Below are 15,703 nucleotides of genomic sequence, written 5' to 3'. Positions count from 1 at the left end.
AATTTGTATTGAAACACCAGACTTGAGCAACCCGACGACAAATTTGTCGCAGGGGTTCTCGTAGGCGTACCTGAACTGTTTGAGTTTGGTGGGATGGACGCCATTTGGCGCTGTCGTGTTTTTTCTGCTTTTTTTTGTTCAAGGAGATGTTCGGGGTTTGATTGTTGCACTAATGTTGGAATGTGGTCTACACAGTCTATTTTTTCTTATATGTCAAAATGTCAAATGTTAATATCAGTGGATTGTCTCTCTCCATGTGGAATGTGAATGGGTTAGGGCACCCCATAAAATGAAGGAAGGTTATTTCTCTTCTTAAGCATAAGAAATGTGGTATAGTGAGGTCACGTGACGGCATGCAAGAAGCAGACGTATGAACGACGAGCTCCGCACACTTTGCTAAATTGTTTATTATTCTCATGTTATAATCTGGTGAAATTCGATACACTCAGTTACACATTTGCTCTTTGAGGTAAAACATGGCAAAGAAGTCAAAATCATCAGGCTCTGGAGACATTAAAAGACACTTACGTGTTCAGGATGAAAGCCCCGACAGACCTACTGACCGGGGACTCGATTTGGATGGCGCAGCGGGAGAGGAGATCCAGCGTCAGTTGTCCAACATGTCGGTGATGTTGACAAAGGTTCTTGCTGACTTGGAGGATCTCGCTGTAATACATCGATCGATTATGGTGATGGAAATAAAATTCTCTGAGTTAGTTACAAGAGTGTCGGATGCTGAGAAACGAATCGATTATTTGGAGTCTTCGGAGAGGGAATTAACCACTAATCCGCCCGCGACCAAAGTTGATCTGGAACGTATTCTTGAAAAGCTTGAAGATCTTGAGAATAGAAACCACAGGAATAACGTCAGAATTGTTGGAATTCCTGAGCATGAGGAGTGCAGAGATATGGTGAAATTTCTAGATGAGCTCTTCCCGAGTCTGCTCGACATAACAGGCCACAAGCTGGAAATCGAGCGAGCTCACAGAGTCCCAGCTCACAGATCTGCTGAGGGAGACAGGCCCCGATCGATTCTGGCCAAATTTCTGAGGTCATCCGATAATGATCTCGTGTTGCGCCAGGCGAGGAGCAAAGGGAAACTTTCTTGGAGGAATCATAATATTTTCTTGTTCCCGGACTTTGCGAGTTCGACAAGAGATAAACGTGATCGGTTCAAGGAATGCAAGAAACTCTTACATCCGCAAAAGATCTCGTTTGCTCTAATGTTTCCGGCCAAACTGAGAATAGAAACGAAGAATGGTCGCAAAGTATTTACATGTCCCAATCAGTCAATGTCTTTTATTGAATCAATGGGTGAGTAAACCATTGGATGTTTCTCATATGAGTGGGTCTGACTCGCTGTACTTACTCTGGCTTTTGAGGAAGCTGGGCGACATTTTGGTTTCTTTTTGCGTTGGCTCCGCCTAGCGGCTGGAGTTTGTTTTGTGAATAACACTTTCCTTAAAGAAGTTTTTGCATTGATGAAAGATTACTTTTGCATTGAAGTTCCTGGCCAGTGAACACTACAGTTGACCGCAAAATATCTACATGCTCACACAAAGGATGTCTTTTATAAAGTTGATGGATTGAGTAAGTCATGGTTTATACTTTATGTGGCCTCCGAGTGAATTGACTTGACCATCCGGGGAACCGGGAGGTCGGTTTTGCTTATTTTTGTGTTGGCTCCGCCTAGCGGCTGGAACTTTTGCCGTTTACGGGACACTGGAATGATTACATCATCTGCTGCACTAATAACAGCTGGCTCACTGAATATTTGTTTGTCTATCTGTGAAACTGAACGGTTTTATATCAGCTGAAATTTGTTTTGTGGAGGATCACACCTTTAAAACAATTCTGTGAATTAATCTACATGTTCTGTGTTCATTCTTCCTTTTGGCTGGGGGTTATTTTACAAAGTATTTTCTGTTATGTAATTTTGTTATCGTGGGGGCTCATGGGCATTCGTGGACCTTTTGAGTTTAGAGGGATTGTTGCCGGTTGGCGCTTCCATGCACGGGGTTAATGCGCATGTTTTCCTTTTGTCTGTTTGTTTTGTTCGGGGGGAAGTTCGGGGTTTGATTGTTTCACTAATGGAGAATGTGGTCTGTATAATTTTGTTTTTGACACACAGTTTATTTTTTTTATTATATCAATATGTCAGTTGTTAATATGAGTGTACTATCTCTCTCCACATGGAATGTAAATGGGTTGGGGCACCCCATAAAAAGAAGGAAGGTTATTACTTTTTTAAACATAAGAAATATGATATAGTGTTTCTTCAAGAAACGCATCTTTCCCCGCAGGAAGCTGAACAATTTGGGAAGATATGGGGTGGACATGTTTTCTTTAGTGCTGGCTCAAGTAAGAGCAAGGGAGTCATTATATTGGTAAATAAACATTTACAATTCAAATTTCTCAAACAGATTAAAGATAAATTAGGAAGAGTCATTATTGTTTTAGCTGAAATTCAAGGGCAAAGGTTGATTTGGCTAATATTTACGCACCTAACGCTGATGATCAGGGCTTTTTTATAGATCTTGAAGGGATGCTGCAAGCTGCTGGCACCCCTCATGATATAATATTGGGAGGAGACTTTAATCTTTTGATGGACTCAGTCCTAGATCACAGTGAAGCAAAAGTGTGTAAACCCCCTAGAGCAACACTGACGCTTCACAGGATGTGTAAAAATCTTGGTCTTGCAGATATTTGGAGACTTTTGAACCCATCTGGTAGGGACTATACATTTTTTTCATCAGTCCATAAAATTTATTCTAGAATAGATTTTTTATATATATCCAAATCCCTCATTTCATCTGTTGTTGATTGCTCAATTGGAAATATCTTAGTCTCGGATCACGCCCTGGTGAGTTTAGAAGTGGTGCCACATACGGAGAAAAAGAAATCATATAGTTGTCGCCTTAATGTGTCCCTTTTGCAAAATTCTGATTTCCAACAAATGCTAAAGGCTGAAATCAGTGTTTATATGGAGACCAATTGGTCCTCAGTGCCCACTGTTGCCATGGCTTGGGAGGCACTTAAGACGGTTCTTAGGGGTCGGATCATACAGTATGCCTCATTCATCAAAAAATCCAAAGCACGAGAACTCGTGGAGTTGGAAGGAAATATTAAAAATGCCACAGCAGAGCTGAAGTGCCGTTTGTCATCCGATGGCCTCAGAGAATTGACTCGATTGAAATACAGATATAATACTATTTTGTTGCAGAAAGTGGAGTTTTGGTTATTTAGAGCAAGACAGTCATACTTTGAGTCGGGGGACAAAGCAGGAAAACTTTTGGCTAGATATATAAAGCAGAGAGAGTCTTTTTCTACCATTTCCTCAGTGAAATCTGCTGGTAGTGAAATATTTACCTCATTGCCATTGATATTAATAATGCTTTTAAAGAATTCTACTTTGATCTCTATAGTTCCACGTCTTCGTCTACTGATGAAAATATTAGAAACTTTGTGGAACCATTAGATCTCCCTAAACTGACGACTGAGCCAAAACATTCTCTTGATTCTGAGATAACCTTGGAGGAGCTTGGCAAGGTTATTAAGGCCTTACCTACAGGCAAGTCTCCGGGGCCTGATGGCTTTGCTGCTGAGTTTTTCAAATCTTATGCTACAGAACTGGCTCCACTTTTGTTAGAAGTTTATACTGAATCATTAAAGAATGGAAAGCTTCCGCCAACCATGACACAAGCCCGGATCAGTCTGATTCTTAAAAAGGACAAAGATCCAAACGATTGTAAAAGTTACCGTCCAATTTCCCTGATCCAGTTAGATGTAAAAATTTTGTCAAAAATTCTGGCTAACCGATTAAGTAAAGTTATGACATCACTTATACATATAGATCAGGTGGGGTTTATTTGAGGCCGTAGCTCTTCTGATAACATTAGGCGTCTCATCAATATCATGTGGTCAGTAGCGAATGAACAATCTCCGGTCACTGCCACCTCACTTGACGCAGAAAAGGCGTTTGATATGGTAGAATGGGATTATCTTTTTAAGGTTTTGGAAATATATGGGTTCGGGAGTACGTTTATTGGATGGATTAAGTTACTTTATAGACACCCAGTAGCGGTGGTACAAACAAATGGACTAATTTCAGATTATTTTACTTTGGATAGGGGCACCCGGCAGGGTTGCCCTCTTTCCCCATTATTGTTTTGTCTTGCCCTGGAACCATTAGCAACCGCGATAAGAAAGGCGGATGATTTTCCAGGGGTGGTGGTGGGAGGTATGGCGCATAAACTCTTGCTTTACGCAGATTATATTTTAGGATTTGTCTCTGACCCCAGTAGATCTATGCCTTGCCTCCACAGAATTATTAATTCCTTTTCTACGTTTTCAGGATATAGAGTCAGTTGGTCTAAATCCGAAGCTTTGGCTCTGACAGCGTACTGTCCAGAAACGGCTTTCCAGCCGGGTACTTTCCAGTGGCCCAAACAGGGCATTAAGTATTTGGGTATTTTATTTCCAGCAAATTTGTGTGATTTGATTGAGTTAATTTTGACCCCTTAATAAAACGGTTTTCGAGCAATGTAGGCAGGTGGGCTTCATTACATTTATCGATGATTGGGAAGGTTAATGTTATTAAAATTAATTGTATTCCAAAATTCAATTACTTACTGCAGTCTCTCCCTGTAGATGTCCCCCTCTCTTATTTCAAGTGATTTGATAGCATAGCAAAGTCTTTCATTTGGAATGGTAAGCGTCCCAAATTACATTTCAATAAGTTACATAGGCCAATTGACAAAGGTGGGCTAGGCCTACCCAAGATTTTATTTTATTATTTTGCATTCGGTCTCAGACATTTGGCTCATTGGTCGCTTCCACCTGAGAGAGCCCCTCCCTGGTTCTGTATAGAACAGGAAGTTCTTGCCCTTATTTCACCACTGCAGAGCCTTTCTATCAAATTAATCGGAGAAGCTAAGTTACATCCCGTTATCTCGCACTTGAACTCGGTATGGACTAAAGTGTCCAGACTGTTTAATTCTGACATTTTTTTAAATGTTGCCTCGAACATATGGCTGAACCCCAAACTATGCATCAACAAGTCCCCTTTTTGCTGGTCAGAGTGGATTGGGAGGGGGATTACTACACTCAGTGACCTGTATGAGAATGGAATGTTAAGATCCTTTCAAAATTTGGTTCAACTTTTTGGGATTCCTAGATCTCAGTTCTATAAGTATTTACAGCTGCGCTACCTGCTCTGTACTGTTTTTGGGAGTGGTTTACACCCTCCTAAAGCGGCAGACACTCTGAGAGAGGTGATTACTGCTTTTGGAAAAGGTCATGAGGCATCAGTGTTTTATTCCCTACTAATTCAGAGTCTGGGAGAAGGAACTTCAACTGCTCTTAAGAGATTATGGGAGAAAGATCTAAATTTGGTATTGGAGGAGGGAGAGTGGGCTGGGATTTAAACAAATGTCAAATCTGCATCCAGAGATGCAAGGGTTCGCCTCATGCAATTTAAGATCTTACATAGAGTCTATTGGACCCCCTCTAGATTGCATAGGATTGGTCTTAAAGACACACCGACCTGCTGGCGATGTCAATTAGAAGATGGAGACACAACCCATGTCTTTTGGGGATGTGTTAAGATGCAGGAATTTTGGATGAGGATTCAGAGTTTTATGTGCGAGGTTTTGGCCTCTCAAATTTTATTTTGACCCAGACTCTGTATCTTGGGAGATGGGGCAGTCATTAATTTGGAGAATAAGCATATGAAAAACTGGGTCCTATCTAGTGTTATGATCACCAGACAGATCACTTTGAGGAGTTGGAAGTCGGCTGGAGCACCCCCTTTTCAGGAGTGGTGTTCAGAGATGGCCAGAGTGGCAGCTCTTGAGGAGGGGGTATCCAGAAGACTGGGGAGTCTGGACATGTTTGCGAAGAAGTGGGGCAGATATCTGTCTTTTTTGGAGGGCTCTCGGGGAGGGTCAGTGGAGAGAGAGGTGTAGGCGTTTTATGTTTGTGGTTGTTTTATTTATTTTATTTTATTTTTATTTTTTTATTAATTAATTTCTTTATTTTTGTTGTGTGTCGATGGTTGTGTGACCACTGGGGTGTTGTTGGGGGTCGGGTGGGGGATTGGGGGGGATAGTGGGGGTTGTATATTGATTCTGTATATGTGTGTTCTGCTATGTATATATTTAATGGTTGAATCAATAAAACAATTTTAATTGAAAAAAAAAACATTAAAAAAAAAGAAAAAAAAGAAAAAGAAATGTGATATAGTGTTTCTTCAAGAAACACACCTTTCTCCGAAAATATGTTTTCTCAGAGCTGAAAAATGTGGAAAGATATGGGGTGGGCATTTTTTTTATAGTGCTGGCTCGAGTAAGAGCATGGGAGTCATTACACCAGTGGCGGGCCGTGCATCTAAAATCTAGGCCTTCAGTGTGATTCATGACATTAAAAAAAAACACAGTTTCACAATGAATAAGATACCCTATGCCTTTGGGCATCATACATTATGTCGCAGCTAACTAATAATACCAACTGACATTTTAAAAACACGTCCAAGCACGAAAGCCAGAACTTGAAATGACAGTTAATGCTCAAGCAAGCCTAATTTTAACTGCAGCATGACTGTTCTGTGAAATGAACGTCTCCCGAACAGACATTCAAAAATCATAATTTTTCATATGAATCTACCAAGGAGGTCTATAATACCTGGAAAAATCTGTCTAATAATATTTTCTATTTAAATGTTGCTTGCAATAAATTTCGTTTCCTCAAGCTTTAATATCATGTCATGTGGAAACAAACTCATTTATTGATATTACTCAATATTTATCACTTATTATCTCCCTGGGTGTCGACATGTTTGTGTGACATCATGCACCTGCATCTCGGCAAAATCGAAGTTGACAATTTCTGCATGAGCCAATAAGTTGTAATTCTGACTTCAAGATGCATTCCATTGCACTTTTCCTAGTAGGAAGTTGTAAAATCCGACTTTCCGAGTTGAATGGAACGCAGCACTACTTTTCAAAACTTGATCTGACACTGAATGCTCAAGCAGCCTAATTTACACTTAGAAAACTCCTGATGTTGCTATAACAATGAAAAAGCACTTACCAATTTGCTTGAAGTGAAAATCAGTCCTCCTTTCCTGTTTAATAAATTAAGCAATCACACGGTCATGCAGAACATCTCAGGTTTTTAAATCCATAAAGATCTCTTTCTCAATGGCAATAGCGGCAGTGATGATAACCAACTCGTCAGACAGCTTGATCTTATGCTTTTCGCTCTCGAATTACGTACATCACTTAAAGCGTGATTGCGTCACTCAAGGCCAGCTAGAAGGGCTGGACTGGGACATATCCTAAAGATCACACCCACCAAGAACAAATAAATCAATCTGATTGGCTGATGAATCTGACAATCTGACATTAGATGCTCATTCATTTGCACTGTTGAGGGATTCTGTAGAAATTCTGAAGGCCTGACAGGGTGGAGCTCAAATTCACGCGCTACTTTGGGCATGCAATTTGTGAAACAGTTGTCACACTTTGCTTGTAAGCATCAAGGAATAAATTCTGACTGGATAAACTTTTCATTTTTCTCTATTTGTTTGTAGATTAATTAAGAGTCGAAAGTGATTAAAAATATATAGGCAAAAAGGTGATTGAGAATGAAAGGATGAAAAATATTTATTTGGCATGTTAGGCCAGCAGAGAAGGCTTTGCTGGCCCTGAGAAATCACCACTGCATTACACTGATAATTAAACATCTCCAATTCAAATGTCTCAAACAGATTAAAGATAAATTAGGAAGAGTCATTATTGTTTTAGCTGAAATTCAGGAACAAAGTCTTATTTTGGCTAATATTTATGCACCTAACATTGATGATCAGGGCTTTTTTATAGATCTTGAAGGGATGTTGCAAGCCGCTGGCACCCCTCATGAAATACTATTGGGAGAAGACTTTAATCTTTTGATGGACTCAGTTCTTGATCATAGTGAAGCAGAAGTGTGCAAGCCCACTAGAGCAACATTGATGCTTCACAGGATGTGTAATCTTGGTCTTACAGATATTTGGAGACTTTTGAACCCATCTGGTAGGGACTATTCATTTTTTTCATCAGTCCATAAGATTTACTCTAGAATAGATTTTTTTTGGAAATCTAAGTCCCTCATTTCATCTGTTGTTGATTGCTCAATTGGAAACATTTTAGTCTCAGATCACGCCCTGGTGTGAGCACTGAGTACTTTATTGGAACACTGTGGTCTTAATAAAGTGCCCGATGTGGTCTTCTGCTGTTGAAGCCCATCCACTTCAAGGTTCAACGTGTTGTGCATTCTGAGATGCTATTCTGCTCACTACAATTATACAGAGTGGTTATCTGAGTTACCGTAGACTTTCTGTCAGCTCGAACCAGTCTGGCCATTTTCCGTTGACCTCTCAAATCAACAAAGCGTTTCAGTCCGCAGAACTGCCGCTCGCTGGATGTTTATTGTTTTTGCCACTATTTGAGTAAATTCTAGAGACTGTTGTGTGTGAATAACCCAGGAGATCAGTAGCTACAGAAATACTCAAACCAGCCCGTCTGGCTTTAACAATCATGCCACATTTCAAATTTTTTCCCCATTCTGATGGTTGATGTGAACATTAACTGAAGCTCCTTACTCATATCTGCATGATTTTATGCACTGCACTGCTGCCACATGATATGCTGATTAAATAATTGCATGTACAGGTGTTCCTAATAAAGTTCTCTGTGAGTGTATAACAAAATATTAAACCAAGTGGCACCAGCAATGATGCTAGACCTTTTATCAACCATTTACTTTCTACTACTACTACTAAACTACTTTCACTTTTCTCAGCCATTTTTGAAATTATTTTTAACTGACTTATTTAATGGAAACCATTTCTCGCACAGGAGTCCTAGCAGAGTAACCACAGGTGTAGATCATTATATATTAACTATGGACAATATACAGTACAGACTGTCCACAATATAGTTTGAAACCTAAAAACATCTTGTTGCAAAATGTTTTGCTTGAAAAGAGTGTTTGTGCAAGATTGTTAATTAAAGTGTGGCTTAAGGGTCCAAATACTTTATGGGGCCACTGGAAATCTAACTGAATTGTAATTAAAACATAGCTACATTTAATAGGCAGCAGGCAAAAATCAGCAAGATTCTCTCAGAGGAAGAGATTTCAGGAGAGATTTTTATTTTATAGATGCTTAATCGTGACCTAAATACGTACTTACCTTCATAGAAATATTTACTTTTTAGCATAAGTCTGCAGTCAAGCAGGCCCTAACCTGTTGCAGACTGTGTTTTACCTCAGAAGCTCCACTTTTGAGAAGCTCAGCCTAGTGAAACTGCATGCAAGACATTCTTTAACCTGGAGCATAATGGAAGACCTTCACAGGCGCTCAAGTCATAAAACATCAGCCAGTTGGGAGAGATCTCACAGTATTGATAAATTTTTTTCATGCGCAGCACACAGATACACTATGTGGCATCCTTGTATTATGCTATGTATTTATTCATGTACTTGTTTTAATGAATACTCTTTTATAAAATTATTATTTATATTGACCTGTTAATGTCTTCAAACATATAATATAGTATTATGAAGATATATCATATAATATACTGTTTATATATATATATATATATATATATATATATATATATATATATATATATATATATATATACACTCACTGAGCACTTTATTAGGAACATCCATACACCTACTTATTCATGCAATAATCTAATCAGCCAATCATGTGGCAGCAGTGTAATGCATAAATTCATGCAGATACAGGTTAGGAGCTTCAGTTAATGTTCACATCAACCATCAGAATGGGGAAAAATGTGCTCTCTGTGATTTCGACCATGACATTATTGTTGGTGCCAGATGGGCTGGTTTGAGTATTTCTGTAACTGCTGATCTCCTGGGATTTTCACACACAACAGTTTACTCAGAATGGTGCCAAAAACAAAAAACATCCAGTGAGCAGACAGAAACGTCTTGTTGATGACAGAGGTCAACAGAAAATGGTCAGACTGACAGAAAGTCTACGGTAACTCAGATAACCACTCTGTACAATTGTAGTGAGCAGAACAGCATCTCAGAATGCACAACACGTCGAACCCTGAAGCAGATGGGCTGCAACAGCAGAAGACCACGTCAGGCACTTTATTATGACCATAGTGAATGTATATACTGTAGGTTATATTTATTTGAGGGAAAATGGAAGCAAGTATTCAAAATTGTTAGTATTTTGTGAGTCAACAAAATTCTAGAATTTTTAGTTAAATGCTGTCATTTACGGCAACATTTCAAGGTCTTTTGAAGCTATATTTACTTACATTTTTGTGTAGCGCTTTTGGGATGATTGGTACTTCTTCTAACCTTAAATGACAAGCTTTACCCATTTTAGCATGGTTCATGGCTAGGGCAGGAAAATTAGGGAATTAGAAGTAAGAAACAAGCCAAATACAGCAACATCCTCCAGATGCTGTTTATGCATTCACTTACTGTATTTTTTGTAGTAGATCCAAGATCTATGTTTTGTATGTTAAGAATAATCTCAAATCAAACTTTGCTCAGCCTGAGTAGGTCTCAGTGTAATTGCATGTAAAACTAACAGCTGTGAAAGATCCCATTCACATTCCAGTCAGACAGTGTTGAACCTGCGTGCACAATGGAATGAACATATATGGAAAACCTCCTGGCATAATGTAAATCACCACCACATATGGAAAAGGGTGAAATCAATCTCAATACTGTATGTTCAAAGTCCCAACCTCTGAATGGAATTTCTTCTAAAAACATTTGCTCATTTTGATTTCCCTACCCTCCCAGAAATACCAACTGTATTTATTATTTATTTTTTCACCCTGCTAAAAAGACCATCTTAGACCAGCATGAATTCCATGCTGGTTAGTGCTGGTTTGGTGCTGGTCTAAGTGATGGACCAGCGTAGCCATGTTGTTCACCATCAAAAAAAAAAAAAATTGCTGGACAACCAGAATTTCCATGCTTGTCTAAGACGTTTAATAATGGTAAGTGCTGGCGTGGTGCTGGTCTAGTAGTATAACCAGAATTTTCATGCTGGTCTAACCTGATTTATGCAGGTTAGTGCTGGCTTGGTGCTGGTTTAGCGGGACAACCAGTATAGCAATGTTGTTCACCAGCAAGAAAATGCTGGACAATTAGAATTTACATGCTGATCTAAGCTGGTTTATGCTGGTTTGGTGCTGTTCTTTCTGGTGGACCAGCATAGTCATGTTGTTCACCAGCAAACAATGCTAGGCAGACAGAATGTCCATGATGGCTTATGCTGGTTTGGTGCTGGTCTAGCTGGTGGAAAAGTATAGCCATGTAGTTCACCAGCAAAGAAATGCTAGTCACCAGCATGGTCTTTTTGATTAAGCTGATTGAGCATGGAAGTCTTGCTGGTTAAGCTAGTCTAAAAAATTTTATGGACACCAACATCCAGAACACAAAATATGGTGATGACCAGCAATGCTGTTGTTTTCAGCAAGTTGAAAGAGTCTTTATTCTCTTTGTGGTTTAGAGTACGACTTGCTTGCTGAGGATATTGTACTGATTATCTTAACCACCAGCTTCTCTGCTTTGTGTCTGGCAGGCTCTGAGAGTGTTGATTAAGTTCAGACTGAAGTGTCGTTGTGTGGTGGCCTTCCTGTGTCTCTTCATTCTGTCAGTGGTGATGATATACACCCTTCCAAACTTCCCATCTGAGCAGAGCACTGTGCACCTACTGGGGCCCCTCAATAACAAACCCAGCAGGCTGGTGGAGAGGCGTTCCCTTAGACCTCATCTTCAGATGCCTTCAAATAGACAGAGTGGAACCCGGAAAAACCCTGAAGTGAAGGATTCCACCAAACATCTCCTCATGATCAATCATCATCAACTATCATTTTCCTCTGGGAAAACAGCAGAGGAAAAAGTTCAAGTATCAAGTAAAAATTCTCCAAAAAATAGAGCAAACAAGAAAGAAGTGTATCTGCAGAACATAAACAAGCATCTATTCCAGCCATTTGTGGCCACTGGCAACAGAGGGCAAGCCATTAAACCAGGCAATAGCAGAAACTTTAACCAAACCATCCATCTTCTCCACTCCAGACATGACCCAGCATTGCCTCAGTCCGCCAGCATGCAAAGCCTCCACCCAAACAACAAGACATGCAGGCACAAATGCACTCCAGATGGGGTGAAAGCAAAGAGCCTTTTGGGGCAGTTCACTCAAGCACAGCAGGTGGTAAATCTGAAACAGTCCCCTGGAGAAGCAGCGACACATGAAAGACAAGCAGAGCCCTCTGAGAGGAAGAGTTCCCATTCTGGAGCTGAAATCAAGGGTAGGATTCTAGCAGGGGCTGGCATGAGTGATTTTGCCACTGACTGGTGTATGACTGCACCCAATGAGGCTTTCACTGAAGACTGGAACCAAACCAAAGCCGAATCTCTGCCCTGGCTTAACGAGGATGATATTAAAAAGATGACGCTTCTCTCCAGAAACAGTGTGTTGAGTAAAGCCAGGCTTCCAGGCCATGGACAAGTGCTTCAGGTTGGATTCAGTGATAGAAATGCTTTTGCAGAGGGCAATCATATCAAACATTGTCAAATGGGAGGCTGTGCGCTCATTAAACATCCCAATGACTGGTTTGAGGTGTTTGCCTTTCACCTGGACAGGGTTTTGGGTCTAAACCGGAGCTTGCCTGCTGTCTTGAGGAAATTCCACAGTGATATTTTACCATATAAGTACACCAATGGGGCTCCCAGACCTGTGGTGTGGTGGGATCCCAACATTCGGCACTTGTCTGATGCTGAGAATGACCAGAACTCTTTCTTACTCACCTGGCCTCAATACCAGACTTTACTGCAGAGCAAGTGTGGTACTCAGGTGCCTTTAAACTCCACTAGCTGTGTGGGAGTTCATCACTCAGAATGGGGGCGGCTGGCCTTGTTTGACTTTCTGCTGCAGGTAAGAGGCACTGCAAATACTGTTTCAACAAAATTAGTTTAATATAATGCATGAATTTTTAAATCAGTATTCGCTCACTACTATTAAATGACAAACAATTTTATTTATTTTTCTCCCCAATTTGGAATGCCCAATTCCCAATGTGCTCTAAGTCCTCGTGGTGGCGTAGTGACTCGCCTCAATCTGGGTGGCGGTGGACGAATCTCAGTTGCCTCTGCATCTGAGACCGTCAATCCGCGGAGACATAGCACGTGTGGAGGCTTTACGCTATTCTCCGTGGCATCCACGCGCCCAACCAAGAGCGAGAACCACATTACAGCAACCACAAGGAGGTTACCCCATGTGACCCTACCCTCCCTAGCAACCGGGCCAATTTGGTTGCTTAGGAGACCTGGCTGGATTCACTCAGCATACCCTGGATTCGAACTCGCCACTCCAGGGGTGGCAGTCAGCGTCTTTACTGGCTGAGCTACCCAGACCCCCCACTAAAAGTTTTTTTAATAAAGTTAATTTTTTACTAATATATATATATATATATACACTACCGGTCAAAAGTTTTAAAAACACTTACTCATTCTTTATTATAATTTTTTTTACATTTTTGAATAATAGTAAATATATCAAAACTATGGAATAACATAAATGGAACTATGGGAATTATGTTGTGACTAAACAAAATCCAAAATAATCAGAACTGTGTTATATTTTAGCATCTTCAAAGTAGTCACCCTTTGCCTAGAATTTGCAGACATGTACTCTTGACATTTTCTCAACCAACTTCTTGAGGTATCACCCTGGGATGCTTTTTAAACAGTATTGAAGGAGTTCCCATCTATGTTGGGCACTTATTGGCTGCTTTTCTTTATTATTTGGTCCAAGTCATCAATTTCAAAAATGTTTTTATTTTAAATTAAATGTTACTTTTATAATGAAATAAATTAAAATGTTGGCACAATTATATTTTTGTCTTCAAAACTAATTTCAAACATTTTAAGCATACGCCTTCAGATCAAAAGATTTTTAAGATCATGTGAAACATATATATATATGTTGGGGGACCCCCCCCACTAAAGGTTTTTTAATAAAGTAAATTTTTTACTGATAATTATATATCAGTATATATAGAATATTATATATACATTTATGCACCAAACACCTCGATATACATATATATATATATATATATATATATTTAGATATATATTTAGATTGGTACTTAAGAATTAATCAAATTAATCACAAGTAATCGTATGAATCAATATTTGCTGAGAAAAGTCCCCCCCAAAAAGATCATTTAATATATAATAATTAAAATAATTGTAACTACACTATTATATATAATAAATATAATTCCGGTAATCCTAATACATTATATTATTGTGGCAGACAAGTAAAGCATTGATTAGACAATACAAAAAGTGGCTTTAGGTCACTATATTGTTTGTTTTATTTCCATATCATTGAACTTAAGCATTTTGCTGGCCTACAATCCATTTAGCTCTTTCTGAGGTAGTATACTGTATTTAAGGGCTCACAGAACACGTTCTTGCACTATGCGTCTACACATGCATCTGACAGATGCTTTTGTATCAACTCACTTTGGTAGCGTCGACTCTAACAGGTTTTCAGCATCTCACACCATATAAGCTGAGTTTTAAGACATTGTGCCAAGTTAAATGTAATTTGAAATTTATTTATTTATTTTTTTTTGTCTCAAGACCTCTGCATCCTGCTGTGCTCCATCCACAGCTATGCATCATCTGTACAGCTAAAGCTGCGCTGACTGCCACATGCTGACTGCAAGTGGGCAGTCAGAAAACATGGTGGTACTTCAAACATGTTAAATCGACAGCCCTAGTAATCACTCATGGTTTGGTTATGAAATCTCACCCTAATGGTTAAAAAATTGACACATAAGCATATTTTACAAGAGTACAGATTAGATGTTTATCACAAACAACATAGAAAATATGATTTCCTGAGGTTTTAAAAAAATATATAAAAAAAACATTGGGATATGTAGAAAGAAAGTAAGCAATGTTGCCAGGCTAAATGACTCTAGGTTATAGGAATTCAAATTATGTCTATGGCTTTCACAAAATTACAGGTGCTGCCAAGTACATTATGGCTAATCAGCCAAGCCTGATATATAAAAAAAAAAAAAAAAATGGAATGTTTTCCACTTTTAAGCCTGCTCAAAATAGTTCTTCATAAGTAGAGTCATATAATGAGCCTGCTTTTGTTCTCTTTCTAGTCTGCTTCCATATCATAAGTCTTAGAATTGTTTTTAATTAAAAGAATATAATCACTTTGGTTCATGACCCAAGTTATGTTAGAGAATGATGGTAATTGATAGCCCAGCATTTAATTCCCTGGTGAATCACTGACAGGTTCAAAATACAGGAGGGCTGTGCCTAATTAAATGTGTGTGTGTTTGGCAAGTAATTAATTAAATGTTTAGCTTAGTTTAATTTTCATCTCCACGTGGCCTTCTTAAGTGATTTTACAGTTATGGGCAAGCATGTTATCAATCCATCTTTTAATCATTTTATTTAAATGATTTGAGATTTTATAGCCTGCAATCAAAGACTTGGCAGAGGAATGCAAACGGCTCTTTCTCAGGAAGTGGGGCCATTTGTTTCCGTATGACTTACTATAATAAACAGGATTTTGAACTTGTCACAAATATTAATTTTACATTCGGAAATTCAGACAATT

General features: G+C 39.1%; 1 protein-coding gene across 2 annotated transcripts in view; it reads left to right on the top strand.

Moving 5' to 3' along the window:
- Nucleotides 1–15,703, top strand: part of gask1a (golgi associated kinase 1A) — a 49,975-nt gene that overhangs the window by 22,512 nt on the left and 11,760 nt on the right. For both annotated transcript variants that reach the window (XM_051721141.1, XM_051721144.1), the window contains exon 2: nt 11,630–12,985. In XM_051721141.1, coding sequence (XP_051577101.1) covers nt 11,630–12,985 — 1,356 coding nt within the window. The remainder of the gene's footprint in view (nt 1–11,629; nt 12,986–15,703) is intronic.

Source organism: Myxocyprinus asiaticus, chromosome 16 (assembly GCF_019703515.2).
Source record: "Myxocyprinus asiaticus isolate MX2 ecotype Aquarium Trade chromosome 16, UBuf_Myxa_2, whole genome shotgun sequence".
Lineage (NCBI taxonomy): Eukaryota > Metazoa > Chordata > Actinopteri > Cypriniformes > Catostomidae > Myxocyprinus > Myxocyprinus asiaticus.
Note: the sequence above shows the minus strand (reverse complement) of the source record. Positions and strands in the feature narration are given on the sequence as shown.